Source organism: Colias philodice, chromosome 11 (genome assembly GCF_061535455.1).
Source record: "Colias philodice isolate Cphi_HAF_F1 chromosome 11, ilColPhil1 Martin Lab GWU primary, whole genome shotgun sequence".
Classification (NCBI taxonomy): Eukaryota; Metazoa; Arthropoda; class Insecta; order Lepidoptera; family Pieridae; genus Colias; species Colias philodice.
Window position 1 is genome coordinate 9988879 of NC_143096.1, and position 11339 is coordinate 10000217.

The 11339-nt window shown below is 32.8% G+C and overlaps 1 protein-coding gene across 1 annotated transcript; it reads left to right on the forward strand.

Moving 5' to 3' along the window:
* Window positions 1-1953: 1953 nt before the first annotated feature.
* Window positions 1954-7483, forward strand: LOC149484822 (proton-coupled folate transporter-like). The gene is made up of 7 exons (XM_089700407.1): window positions 1954-2790; window positions 2987-3128; window positions 3855-3956; window positions 4415-4552; window positions 5399-5482; window positions 6723-6879; window positions 7394-7483. The coding sequence occupies exons 1-7, from the start codon at window positions 1990-1992 to the stop codon at window positions 7467-7469; spliced, it is 1500 nt and encodes a 499-aa protein (XP_089556533.1). The 5' UTR covers window positions 1954-1989; the 3' UTR covers window positions 7470-7483.
* The last annotated feature ends 3856 nt before the right edge of the window (window positions 7484-11339 follow it).

Below are 11339 nucleotides of genomic sequence, written 5' to 3' on the forward strand. Positions count from 1 at the left end.
GGAGCTTGAGCCTGACAAAAGCTTTTGTTTGTGTTGTTTTTGTCAAGCTCAAACTTTTTGATTCAAATAATCTTTAACAATTGCATATGAATAGTGTTTGTTTTTCAATTTCGCAATAGGCAACACTGTGAAATGGAAAAAATTTAAAATATAATTCGATTTACAACCCAAAATTGTATATCCATTCATGTATTTTTAAATTATTTACAAATAAACTAATTTTAAAATTGAGTAATAGTTTTTTTTAACACGCACGTAAGTTTATCCCAAAATTATTTATCTATCCATAATCTGATCATAGCGTGTGTTAAATAATAAATTTCCTTCTTGAACCTCATAAAGCCTACAATCGTTATCTCCACATTAATTAGAACATATAAAATTTTACGATTATTATATTATTAGATGTACTAACGTAGTATGTCATTAATTTATACTGACAAGCATTCAATACCATCATCAATGTTTATTGTTCACTACACTGCAAGTCTATTTTATAATGCATAATATTATTTGTGGCTTTATCAGCTCATGGTCGATACAGTGGCTAAACAAACACCCTGTACAAATAGTAATTAGTAGTGTTAAATAATGATAAAAGTTATATACAGCGTGTTCCAACACGCAATACATATTATATTTTATTAATAAATAGGTTAACTCAACATTTCTCGAGTTAAAGCAGGGTGAAAAAATAACCCGCATCCCGTCTAAAGCAGCGCGTTGGTACACGGTGGGGTTTTAGTCGGTAGGAATCCGACATAACCCACGGCTCCTTCCCCGGGAGCCGTGGGTATCTTAGGCAAGATTTCCCCACTTGAAAAAAAAAAAAGGGTGAAAAAATAAACGTGGCCTAGGTAGCTCGGAATGATGCTGTCACCAGTTTTTGAGTTATACCGTAACAAAAGAAAAGTCAAATCCTTTTGAGCAATAAAAAACATCCAGATTATTTAAATATGTTTTTGAAAGGGGTTTCTTTAACAAATTCAGAATTTCGACACGAACTTATTATGCGAAATTTCGTGAAGAAATATCGAAACAACGATATCATTTCAGTTTGTATGTGCTTCCATTAAACTAGGATATGTTGCTTATTTTCCGCACTGCAGAATCTAGATATTCTAGTACTTTCCTCAGAATCTTAGGTTGTATACTCGCAGAGGTAGAAATGAAAATAAAAACTATAATCTATTTTTTATGAACTTTGAAATAATAAGGTGAAGAATAAAATGGTTAAAGTATGTATTTATTTTATTATCTGAATGCAGATACATTGTGAGAAATTCATTTTAGATGGACTTCGTTTTAATAGCACAATATGATCTTTAGAACAATTGTGATGGTATTTTGAATACAAAAAATTCTTGTACTTCTCTCAAGTTCTCTCATAGTAAGAACAAAACTTGCAACACTTTATGTAGGTCCTATATAATATTACTAATCCATACTAATATTATAAATGCGAAAGTAACTCTGTCTGTCTGTCTGTTACTCAATCACGCCTTAACTACTGAACCAATTTGCATGAAATTTTGTATAGAGACATTTTGATACCCGAGAAAGGACATAGGATAGGTTTTATCCCGGAAATCCCATGGGAACGGGAACTATGTGGGTTTTTCTTTGACTGCGCGGGCGATGCCGCGGGTGGAAAGCTAGTATAAACGGGTCAATCGGGCAAACCATTAAATAAACTTGAAATTGATCACAACAAATTTCGTGTACATGTCCAACAATAATTTAAATTGCACGAAAATCCTGCAAAACTCCGCGTTAATGCGTATAAAAAATAAGTATCATGATAAATAGAACATCCTTTTCTAAAAATAATGTTATCATAACATTTCGCCGTTTTGTTGGTATACTTTTATTACTATCGACGCAGATAACAAAGACAAAGAAAACGATAAATCTTCGACTCAGAGCGAAAACGTATCAAACGTTGTTGGCGTTTGTAGCGAAATTAATAAAGTCAAATAAGATATCACTATGACAACCGTAAAGCCACCACCAGAACCTGAAGAACAACTTCTAGGCAAAAATAAACAGGGTATAGAAACTAAGAATGAAGCAGAAAACAAAACTTTCTTTGAAAAAATATTATACCTCAAATCCAACATATCAGTGGAACCTATTTTGGCTGGACTCGTTATTCCTTCAATGTTGTCCAAATTGGCGATACAGAATCTCAATTTAGATAAAGTTTGTCGTGTCAAAAATGATTATGGCGACGAAATATGTGATGCCCTTCTCGAAAAGAGAGGCAATTTAAGCTCCTACGAGGCAGAAGTACAGACAGTCATATCATCTATTGAAGCATGGAAGAGTGTGATACAAACGTCTTTACCGACAATTCTCGTCATATTTATGGGAGCTTGGAGTGACAGAACTGGAAATAGAAAGCTGTGCATTCTTCTGCCGTTGTTTGGGGAGTTTTGTGTTTGTTTAAGCAATATATTTAGCACGTATTTCTTTAAAGAGATATCTGTGGAACTGACCATGTTCTTGGAAGCGTTCTTTCCGTCTATAACCGGTGGATGGGTCATGGTGTATCTTGGTGTGTTTAGTTATATAAGTGACATCACAACCCCTGAGTCGCGGACTTTTCGTGTTGGTTTGGTCAATTTGTGTTTAACCGCTGGAATACCAGTAGGCACAGCTCTGAGTGGGATTTTATTGAAAATTTGGGGCTACTACGGTGTATTCACTATTTCGGGCTTCATTTATTTAATAACTTTATTATACGGATACATTTATTTGGAAAAAAGGACAAAACCCGGCACTGAAAAGGTATAGTTTAGTTATCTTTTTATCTTAAAATATGTGATAATAAATAAACCCCACATAGTTAAGACCTATTTACTTTGCATTTTTAATGAATAACAATTATAATTTTTATCTTTAGTATCTTATTTACTAGTATTAAGAAGATAATTAAATAATTGTGGAACGCAAAATATTTACTGGGAAATTATATTGTTTTAAGGTAAAGCCGTTTAAAATAACCGAAGTTTTTTCACTGGTTAAAGAAACAGCAGTTGTTGCATTTAAGAAAAGAGATGGAAATCTTCGAAAGAAGATAATTCTTACGCTTTCCGTTGTTGCTATTGTATATGGACCAAACCATGGTAAGTTTTAATTTAGCTTTAGTTTTAGAATTGTAGTTACATGGTAATGGCAAAAATCAGGCAATTCAAGAATCTGTCTTGTTCATACATCCAAGAAACTCATTATAAAGTATTACTTGAGAGACTAAAAGCTGCATCAATCAGGCCCTGCTTTTTGCCTGAATTTTATAGTATAACTAGATTTCCGACCGCGGCTTCGCCCGCGTTTTCAGAGAAAAACCCGTTCCCGTAGGATTTCCGGGATAAAACCTATCCTTTGTCCTTTCTCGGGTATCAAAATAATATATCTATACCAAATTTCATGCAAATTGGTTCAGTAGTTCAGGCGTGATTGAGTAACAGACAGACAGAGTTACTTTAGCATTTATAATATTAGTATGGATTAATTATTAAAGTATGTGACCAGTAACAAAATCTTCAATTTAATTTCTTTAACACTAAATTTACGACAACAGATTTACTTAACTCTCACTACAACGAGCGTGATATCTTTACAAAATATTTGTATTTGTTTAACATTTCTCTATTTACAAATATTATTGGCAGTGGAAGTATGAAAATTGCGTGAAACAATAACATTAGACACAACTAGTGCAGAGACACTACGAATTTCATTAAACATTCAATGTTCGCTGGCAAACTGAATTCAATGGATTTTTATTCAGTAATGTAAACTTGAATTTTGGACTCTCCCGCTATGTTATTAAGGTGATTTTCATTTGACAGGCGAGAGAATAATCACCTACATGTTTGTGAGATATCGGCTGAAATGGGATGCTTTGAAATTCAGCCTCTATTCCACTTACAGCCTCATCACACATTCGCTAGGTAAGCACGTTTCATAAATGAACTGATGTTTTTAATCGACTCGTTTACGTCCCTGTGGTATTATTTAAAAAAACATGGTCTATTTGCTCACTAGAAAATTTGATGGAAAATCCTATTTTTTAATCTAGCTACATCCTAGTTATTTATGTGGTAAAATTATGAGTGTCGCCAATTGGTAAACAAATTCATAACCATAAAATAACATTGAAGAGCGCATCAATTTCACCTGATCTTGTACATATTATTTGAGTTGATATTGTATGAAAAGCTTTAACAAATTTTATAAAATCGTGTCATCACAATCATGCTTAGAAAATAGACAGAAAAAGACATCAAAATCTAATCTTATTGCCTTAAATATTATGCAGCAACAAAATGTGCTTTTCAATTACATCAATATACAACTTATAAGCCGTAATTTAATAAAATATCTAACATAACTTTTTCCCTTATTCCAGGGGCACTGTTTTCAATAAGTGTGTTCAGCAAACACTGGGGTTTCCACGACAGCATGTTATGTCTCATATCTATAGTCAGTAAATTAATTGGCTCAGTGTATCTCGCATTCGTTACGACTGATATGGAAATGTTTATGGGTGAGTAGAAGAGAAACGGAATTTCTGTATAATAGAGGTATATAATAATGTCTTAATTTTTCTTTTAAGATACTTATTAATAGCTTATAAGTCCGTATTATGTTAAAAGGACAATTAAAACATATACTTATTTATTATCATAGCTTAGCTTATTACAACCCAAAAAAATATAGCCCCTATTGAGAAGCTCCTCCTTTTACAAAGTCTGTTGAAAACGAATAAAAATACATCGTAATTTTGTATCCATGATAAAAAATATTCTTTAAAATCAACATTGTCTAACAAATAAATAAAGAGACTACAATGTGTGGTGTAAATGCTATTAATTGTGATTGATTACGCTCATTAATGCATACTTATTGACAGTTAATACATTATTCAGTTTGTATACAATTTTACATTGATTTTACAAATGCGTGGCTAAGATTAATGTTCTATAGATATTTTTGTAATATGCCGATATAAATAACTGATTATCTCTACATCTAGTCATATAATTTGGTCAGTTTGTTGTGATTTAAAACAACAGAACAACAATTATTAAAACATGTGTGCTATGATTGTTCAATTGCAATTTCGGAGCCAACTCTGAAATGATTTGGACGGGACTTAAACTTGCATTTAGATTATTATTATGTAGTAATGCTACTTTTCTTGTTATAGTGAATCCATGATAAGCCCCTATTTCTTACAAAGGTCCTTTAAAATTAATAAGTACTTACATTATAAATTATCACGCGTGATAGTTCCAAACCAAAACCAATATATAAGCAGATCATATTCAAAGTACATCTAAATTCAAGGAATTCCTTTGATACGTGACTAAATATTTTCATTTATTTTCAGTGCCAATAGTTGAAATTCTAAACGCAACAACGTTCACCTCTCTGAGGTCGATGGCTTCGAAGCTAGTTCGAGACGAAGAAATGGGTACGTTTTATTTATATTTAATTTTTATTATATACTGTAAGAGATTAGATGCTTAGAAGTAGCGGGTTATTTGATTTGGGATATTAAGATGTCGGAATCCTAATCCATGCATTATTAATACATTTGGAGCTAAGGAAAGGTTGAAATTGCTCCCGTAATAAAATGCATTTAACTTTTTTATTATCTTTTAGTGCTTTGCTGCAAAGAGTTTTTGAGTGCCGAATTATATTAATACACTGGGGGGACTTCAATTTTGAAATCTATAATATAAAAATGAATCGCAAAAAGTGTTTGTATGCGCATAACTCGAGAACGGCTGTACTGATTTTGTTAATTCTTTTTTTATAATATTACTAATTGAAGTACGAGGATGGTTCTTATGGGAAAACACGTACCACGGGCGAAGCCGGGGCGGACTGCTAGTTTACTATAAAAATCATAGAACGATGTGATGTATGACATAAAAATTACCTATAGGTATTTAAAATGACAAAAGTTTAATGCATAGTTTCTTAAACGCTCATATTTTGTATGAGAGTATAAAAGGATATTTCGCGTGTAAAGCTGCTATAAATTACTTACATGCTTCCTTTCTTCCAATACAGTTTTGTATCATATAGTAAAGGATTTGTTATAAAAAGGTACTTTAATATTTGTTAAAATTGGTTGACAGTAGTTTGTTTATCTACTCCTTCGTAAAGTGTCAATCAAAGACGGCTTTATGACTATTTTCCTTAGTTCCGTACCATTTTCAATGTCACAATCTACACTAAACAAAAACTCAAATTCCATATAAACTAAACCAAAATGTATAACATAATACTTCTCACTATTAAGTAATCTATGACTCAATCTATGACTTAATATTATGAATGCGAAAGTAACTCTGTCTGTCTGTCTGTTACTCAATCACGCCTTAACTACTAAACCAATTTGCATGAAATTTGTTATAGAGATATTTTGATACCCGAGAAAGGACATAGGCTACTTTTTACCCCGGGACATAGGATAGGTTTTATTCCGGAAATCCCACGGGAACGGAAACTATGCGGGTTTTTTCTTTGACTGCGCGGGCGAAGCTGCGGGTGGAAAGCTTGTCTATGATAAATATCACGAATCAAATTTCCCACGTAACTTATCTTCACTCATATTCACAAGTCTGTAATACTATTCTACAGAGCATTTTCTTTGAAACAATCGATCATTATCTATAGAGAAATAATTTAAAATTGTTTTTCAGGTAAAATGAATTCGCTATTCAGCCTGGTGGAGACGTTGGCGGCATTGCTCTTTGATCCCACGTACTCGATACTGTACGCTCGTACTATATCGATATTTACCGGGTCCGTGTTCATTTTTAGCGCTGTTATGTCGGTACCGGCTATTGCTATTTTAATGTAAGTTCTCTTGTTTTATGTACATAATTTTTATATTCTAGCTGATACGGGATACATATTTTTACGATACTTGTGAAAGTTTGAAGAAGAGAAGAAAGAGTATAAGAAATTTGATTGCTCAGGCAGAATCGTGGATTTGGAAAAGAGACACGTGTCTCCTGCCTCGGGATCGGATTATTTCTGTCCCTTAAAAATTTCTCAGTTATAAAGCACTAGCAAACCGGGCGAACTCTGTTTCGCCACCAGAAACACCTTTTCTTTGCTATAAACCTCACGGAGCCCGAGAACTTTCCAACAAATGCAAAACCGTGGAAATCAGTTCGTGCGTTCTGGAGTTATAGCGTCAGGAAGGAAAACCCGACTTATTGGTGGCGAAACGGAGTTCGCCCGGTTTGCTAGTTTTTTTTTTTTTAATTTACTTCAGTGCCTTTATAATTATGTAAAGTCAAATATCAATAAAGCCTCCAGTTGTATATTCTGTCTATTATTTTATTTGGTTTTTTTTTTCTTGCAGGTGGCTTTTTATCCAGCATCGAAGGGAAAGGAAAGAAAAAAGGAAAGAAGATACTGAATTGAATTTAAAATTATAATATAAAGTATTACAAAACTGAATGTGTTTTAATTATCCCTAAAGTTGGGTATTAATTATAATAATTTATATTAAGAAGTAATTGTAGTCGGTATAAGCCAGCTTCATATCCTATCCTATCCTATCCTTCTAATGTTATAAATGTATGTGTATGTATGTTTGTTACTCCTTCATGCAAATACTACTGAACCGAGTACAATGAAATTTAGCATCCATAGAAGAAAACTTGGATTAACACATATGATAGGTTTTATCCCGGAAATCCCACGGGAACGGGAACTATGTTTTCTTTGAAAACGCGGGCGAAGCTGCGGGCGGAAAGCTACTTTTAAATAAAGCTGTTTTTTATTTAGTTTCGGAATCCATTAATGCTTGTATATTGTGTAGGAATGGTAAATAAGGTCTACTTACTAATAAAAACATATTTCGTCCCATTAATTAATTACATCATCAACTTGTAAAAACCAAAGTCTTCAAATATGATTGCTCTTCCTAGAAATAAACACGAACTGTATATAAAAAATTACAAAGATCGTTCCATGATAATTCTTAAATACAAAATAAACAGTATAGGTACATGTTATATGGATACAAACCAATAAGTACTGAGAATAATTCTTTCGAATAATAAATTCTCGAAATCTTATACTCCGAAATTGACCAGTCATCGCTATATGTAATAGCATATAACAAAAGAAACCAAGTACTGCTGTCTGTTTATAACATATTATGTCATATACGATTCATAGTTAAAATATAATATACTTTGTATAAATTTTCTGTCATCAATCCCTCTTATTGCAAAATTAGCAAAACCTTCTGTTTTTGATTTTTACATAATCTCTTGTTTTAAATGTTATTTTAACATTAATTAATTTAACTACAGACTGCCTCCTTGGTACAGTGGTTGACGCATGAGCACAGGCATGAGCGTAAAACCAAGGGGTACTGGGTTCGATTCCCGGTGGAGACGAAGAAAAAAAAATGTCTCGGTCTGGCAGGACACAGAAGGCTGATCACCTAGTTACCTGTCCCTAAATAAAATCGATCAGTGAAACAGATGTATAATGCATCTGCCCCTTACCCCACTAGGGGACATGGGACTTCACTTTTTTTTATATACTTTTTTGTGTACTTATACGGTTATTTGGCTTAAGATCAACAACTTTTTACTCACTTGGTAACCCTATACTCTATCGCTCTCTTATTTTAATTTTTAATTTACTTGAAGAAAAAGAGAGCACGACACCACTCATTCGTTGCCCCTTTTCCTTTTATGACAATAAGTGATTTATTTTTTACCTACCTACCTAATACACAAAAAAACACAAAATATTTGATTATCACAAACCTTTGTTGCATTTGTCTAAGTAAATATGTACTATGTTAGTGTTTATTAGTTCCATGGTAAATATTAATACCACAGATTATGATAGAAAGAATTATAAAGCTTTATTAAAAATTATACATCATAAATTAATAATTTGTACACACAGAGTCGCGGGTAATAAATAGTTTAATTCTAAGCAACTGTTCTGTGAAACCCGTTTACCAAGTGAGTAAAAAGTTGTTGATCTTAAGCCAAATAACCGTATAACTACACAAAAAAGTATTAACCAATACAACAATTTGCGAACGACTTTGTTTACTATTTTCTTTACTTTTATTATGTATTTGAATTTATTTAGATAGGTACTAGCTTTCCACTACGGCTTCACCCGCGTAATCGAAGAACAATCCGCAGTTTCCGTCTCGCCTGGTCTGGTCCCGGATAAAACCTATCCTATGTTGTTTCTCAATCTATCTTTGTACCAAATTTCATCCAAATCGGTTCAGTGGTTGAGGCTTGAAGAAGAGACAGACAGAGTACTTTCACATTATTATTAGTAGAAAATATTTTCTGTTTAATTGTGTACAAGATAAGGCATAAAAGAGTGGCAAAGGTTCCAAATTATACATGTAGAATTAAACAAAAAACTCAACAAAGTTGCCTATCTTTATAATTTGCTCAATTTATCAATAGGAGAATATTTTTTATATATTCATGAATTATTAATTTTTTGTCACTTTCGTTTCCTTTTCGTTCGCATGGTAGAGACAGAGGCTTCCTAAGAGATTTTTTTCCTTCAACAATTAGAATAGTCATGGCAATGTTGATATTTCTAAATTATAATGAGTTTTATATCCAAAATAAAAATAAAAATCAACATTCGATTTATATTTTATTTTTAACGAGTAGTATATAAAAAAATATCTTAATAACAAATTATGACGATATAGAAGATAGATTTTAATTGAAATGATGCAATACAATCTTCTTATATATAAAAATGAATCGCAAAATGTGTTGGTAAGCGCATAACTCGAGAACGGCTGAACCGATTTCGATAATTCTTTTTTTATTATATTCCTTGAAGTACGAGGATGGTTTTTATATAGAGAAAACGTAAACATATACCACGGGCGAAGCCGGGGCGGACCGCTAGTACTATATAATAACAAATACCTACCAAATGCACTAGGTGAAATCCCCAAGAACATTTGCGTAAATCTTCATAGATGATCATAAAATTTCACCATAAATTAGTATCATCACCATCAATAATCCATACTAATATTATAAATGCAAAAGTAACTCTGTCTGTCTGTCTGTTACTCAATCACGCCTAAACTACTGAACCAATTTGCATGAAATTTGGTACGGAGATATTTTGATACCCTAGAGAGGACATAGGCTACCTTTTATTGCGAAATATGTACCACGGGCGAAGCCGGGGCGGACCTCTAGTAACAAATATGACACACTCTCTACGATAACTAGGAACATAAAACATATTATTAACAACTTTACTGCACATTGTTTTATTATTATGTTATGTGTATGTAAAAAAATAAATAATGTAACTATTCATAGCAAGATAGATACATTTTGCCACGTAAATCTTCACTACTACTATGTTTAATTCTTTAACTACGCAACGGATTTAGATGCGGTTCTTTTTTAAAGATAGAGGAAGGTTTTAGACTAAAACCTTCCTCTATCTTTAAAAAAGAACTAAAACTTTTAGTATATAATTTATTAGGTTGCAACAAAGCGGGCGCAACCGCGTTTGGAAAGCTAGTCTATAATACAGGGTGTCCCAAAAAGTAGTGATGAACGGAAGCTGGGAGGTAGAGGACCTAGAGGGCTATCCGAATCACCCCCATGTGTGTTATGCGATTTTTCGTATTTTCGGAGTTATGACTGTTTTTTCAATTTTTCACCTATCGCCGAGTACGATGATATTTTCACTCATGGTGACATCAATTATTGCGGAAGATGCTTGATTTTTTTTTGTGTGCTACGCTGAAAGATAGGCCAATTCAGTATGGTAATATTTACTATCGTTAGATCTTTGAATGGAATAAAAAAAAGGATGAAATGCCAAGAAAGGTAAAATTTCCCGGTATGTTCACCACTTCAAGGGCCCGTAAAAAAATAAAATCACATAAAAAATGTTTTCCGTTTGGCTTTTAAAAACTTGCTCTATCTATCAGGTAGCTACCCTGAAAATTTTATTTTATTATTCAGAAGGCTTCAATCGAAAAATTGAAATCTAAATGTGGTAAGTGCAAAAATTTTATTAACATGATGATCATTAAAACCAATAAATAGGTGTTTAATTACCAGAATTTTTTAAAATGACCCCGCTGTTGCTCAGTGCAAGTGCGACATCACCGTAAAAAGTTGTCTTTTAAATGTCTGAATGCCCTTTTATCATTTTTAATGGTTTCTTCTGCTACTATGAATTTCCGGGTTATTTCGTCCAAATTGTAGCAGTCTCTCGTCTTTGTAGTATCCCCACGGAAAAAAATCAATATGGTTTATGTC

What these genes read in the sequence shown, in the direction of transcription:
- LOC149484822 (XM_089700407.1), top strand. Translation starts at nt 1,990, where the DNA reads ATGACAACCGTAAAGCCACCACCAGAACCTGAAGAACAACTTCTAGGC. An exon ending in TGATATGGAAATGTTTATGG is followed by an intron (nt 4,553 to 5,398) that starts GTGAGTAGAAGA and finishes ATTTATTTTCAG; the next exon opens with TGCCAATAGTTGAAATTCTA. An exon ending in CCGGCTATTGCTATTTTAAT is followed by an intron (nt 6,880 to 7,393) that starts GTAAGTTCTCTT and finishes TTTTTCTTGCAG; the next exon opens with GTGGCTTTTTATCCAGCATC.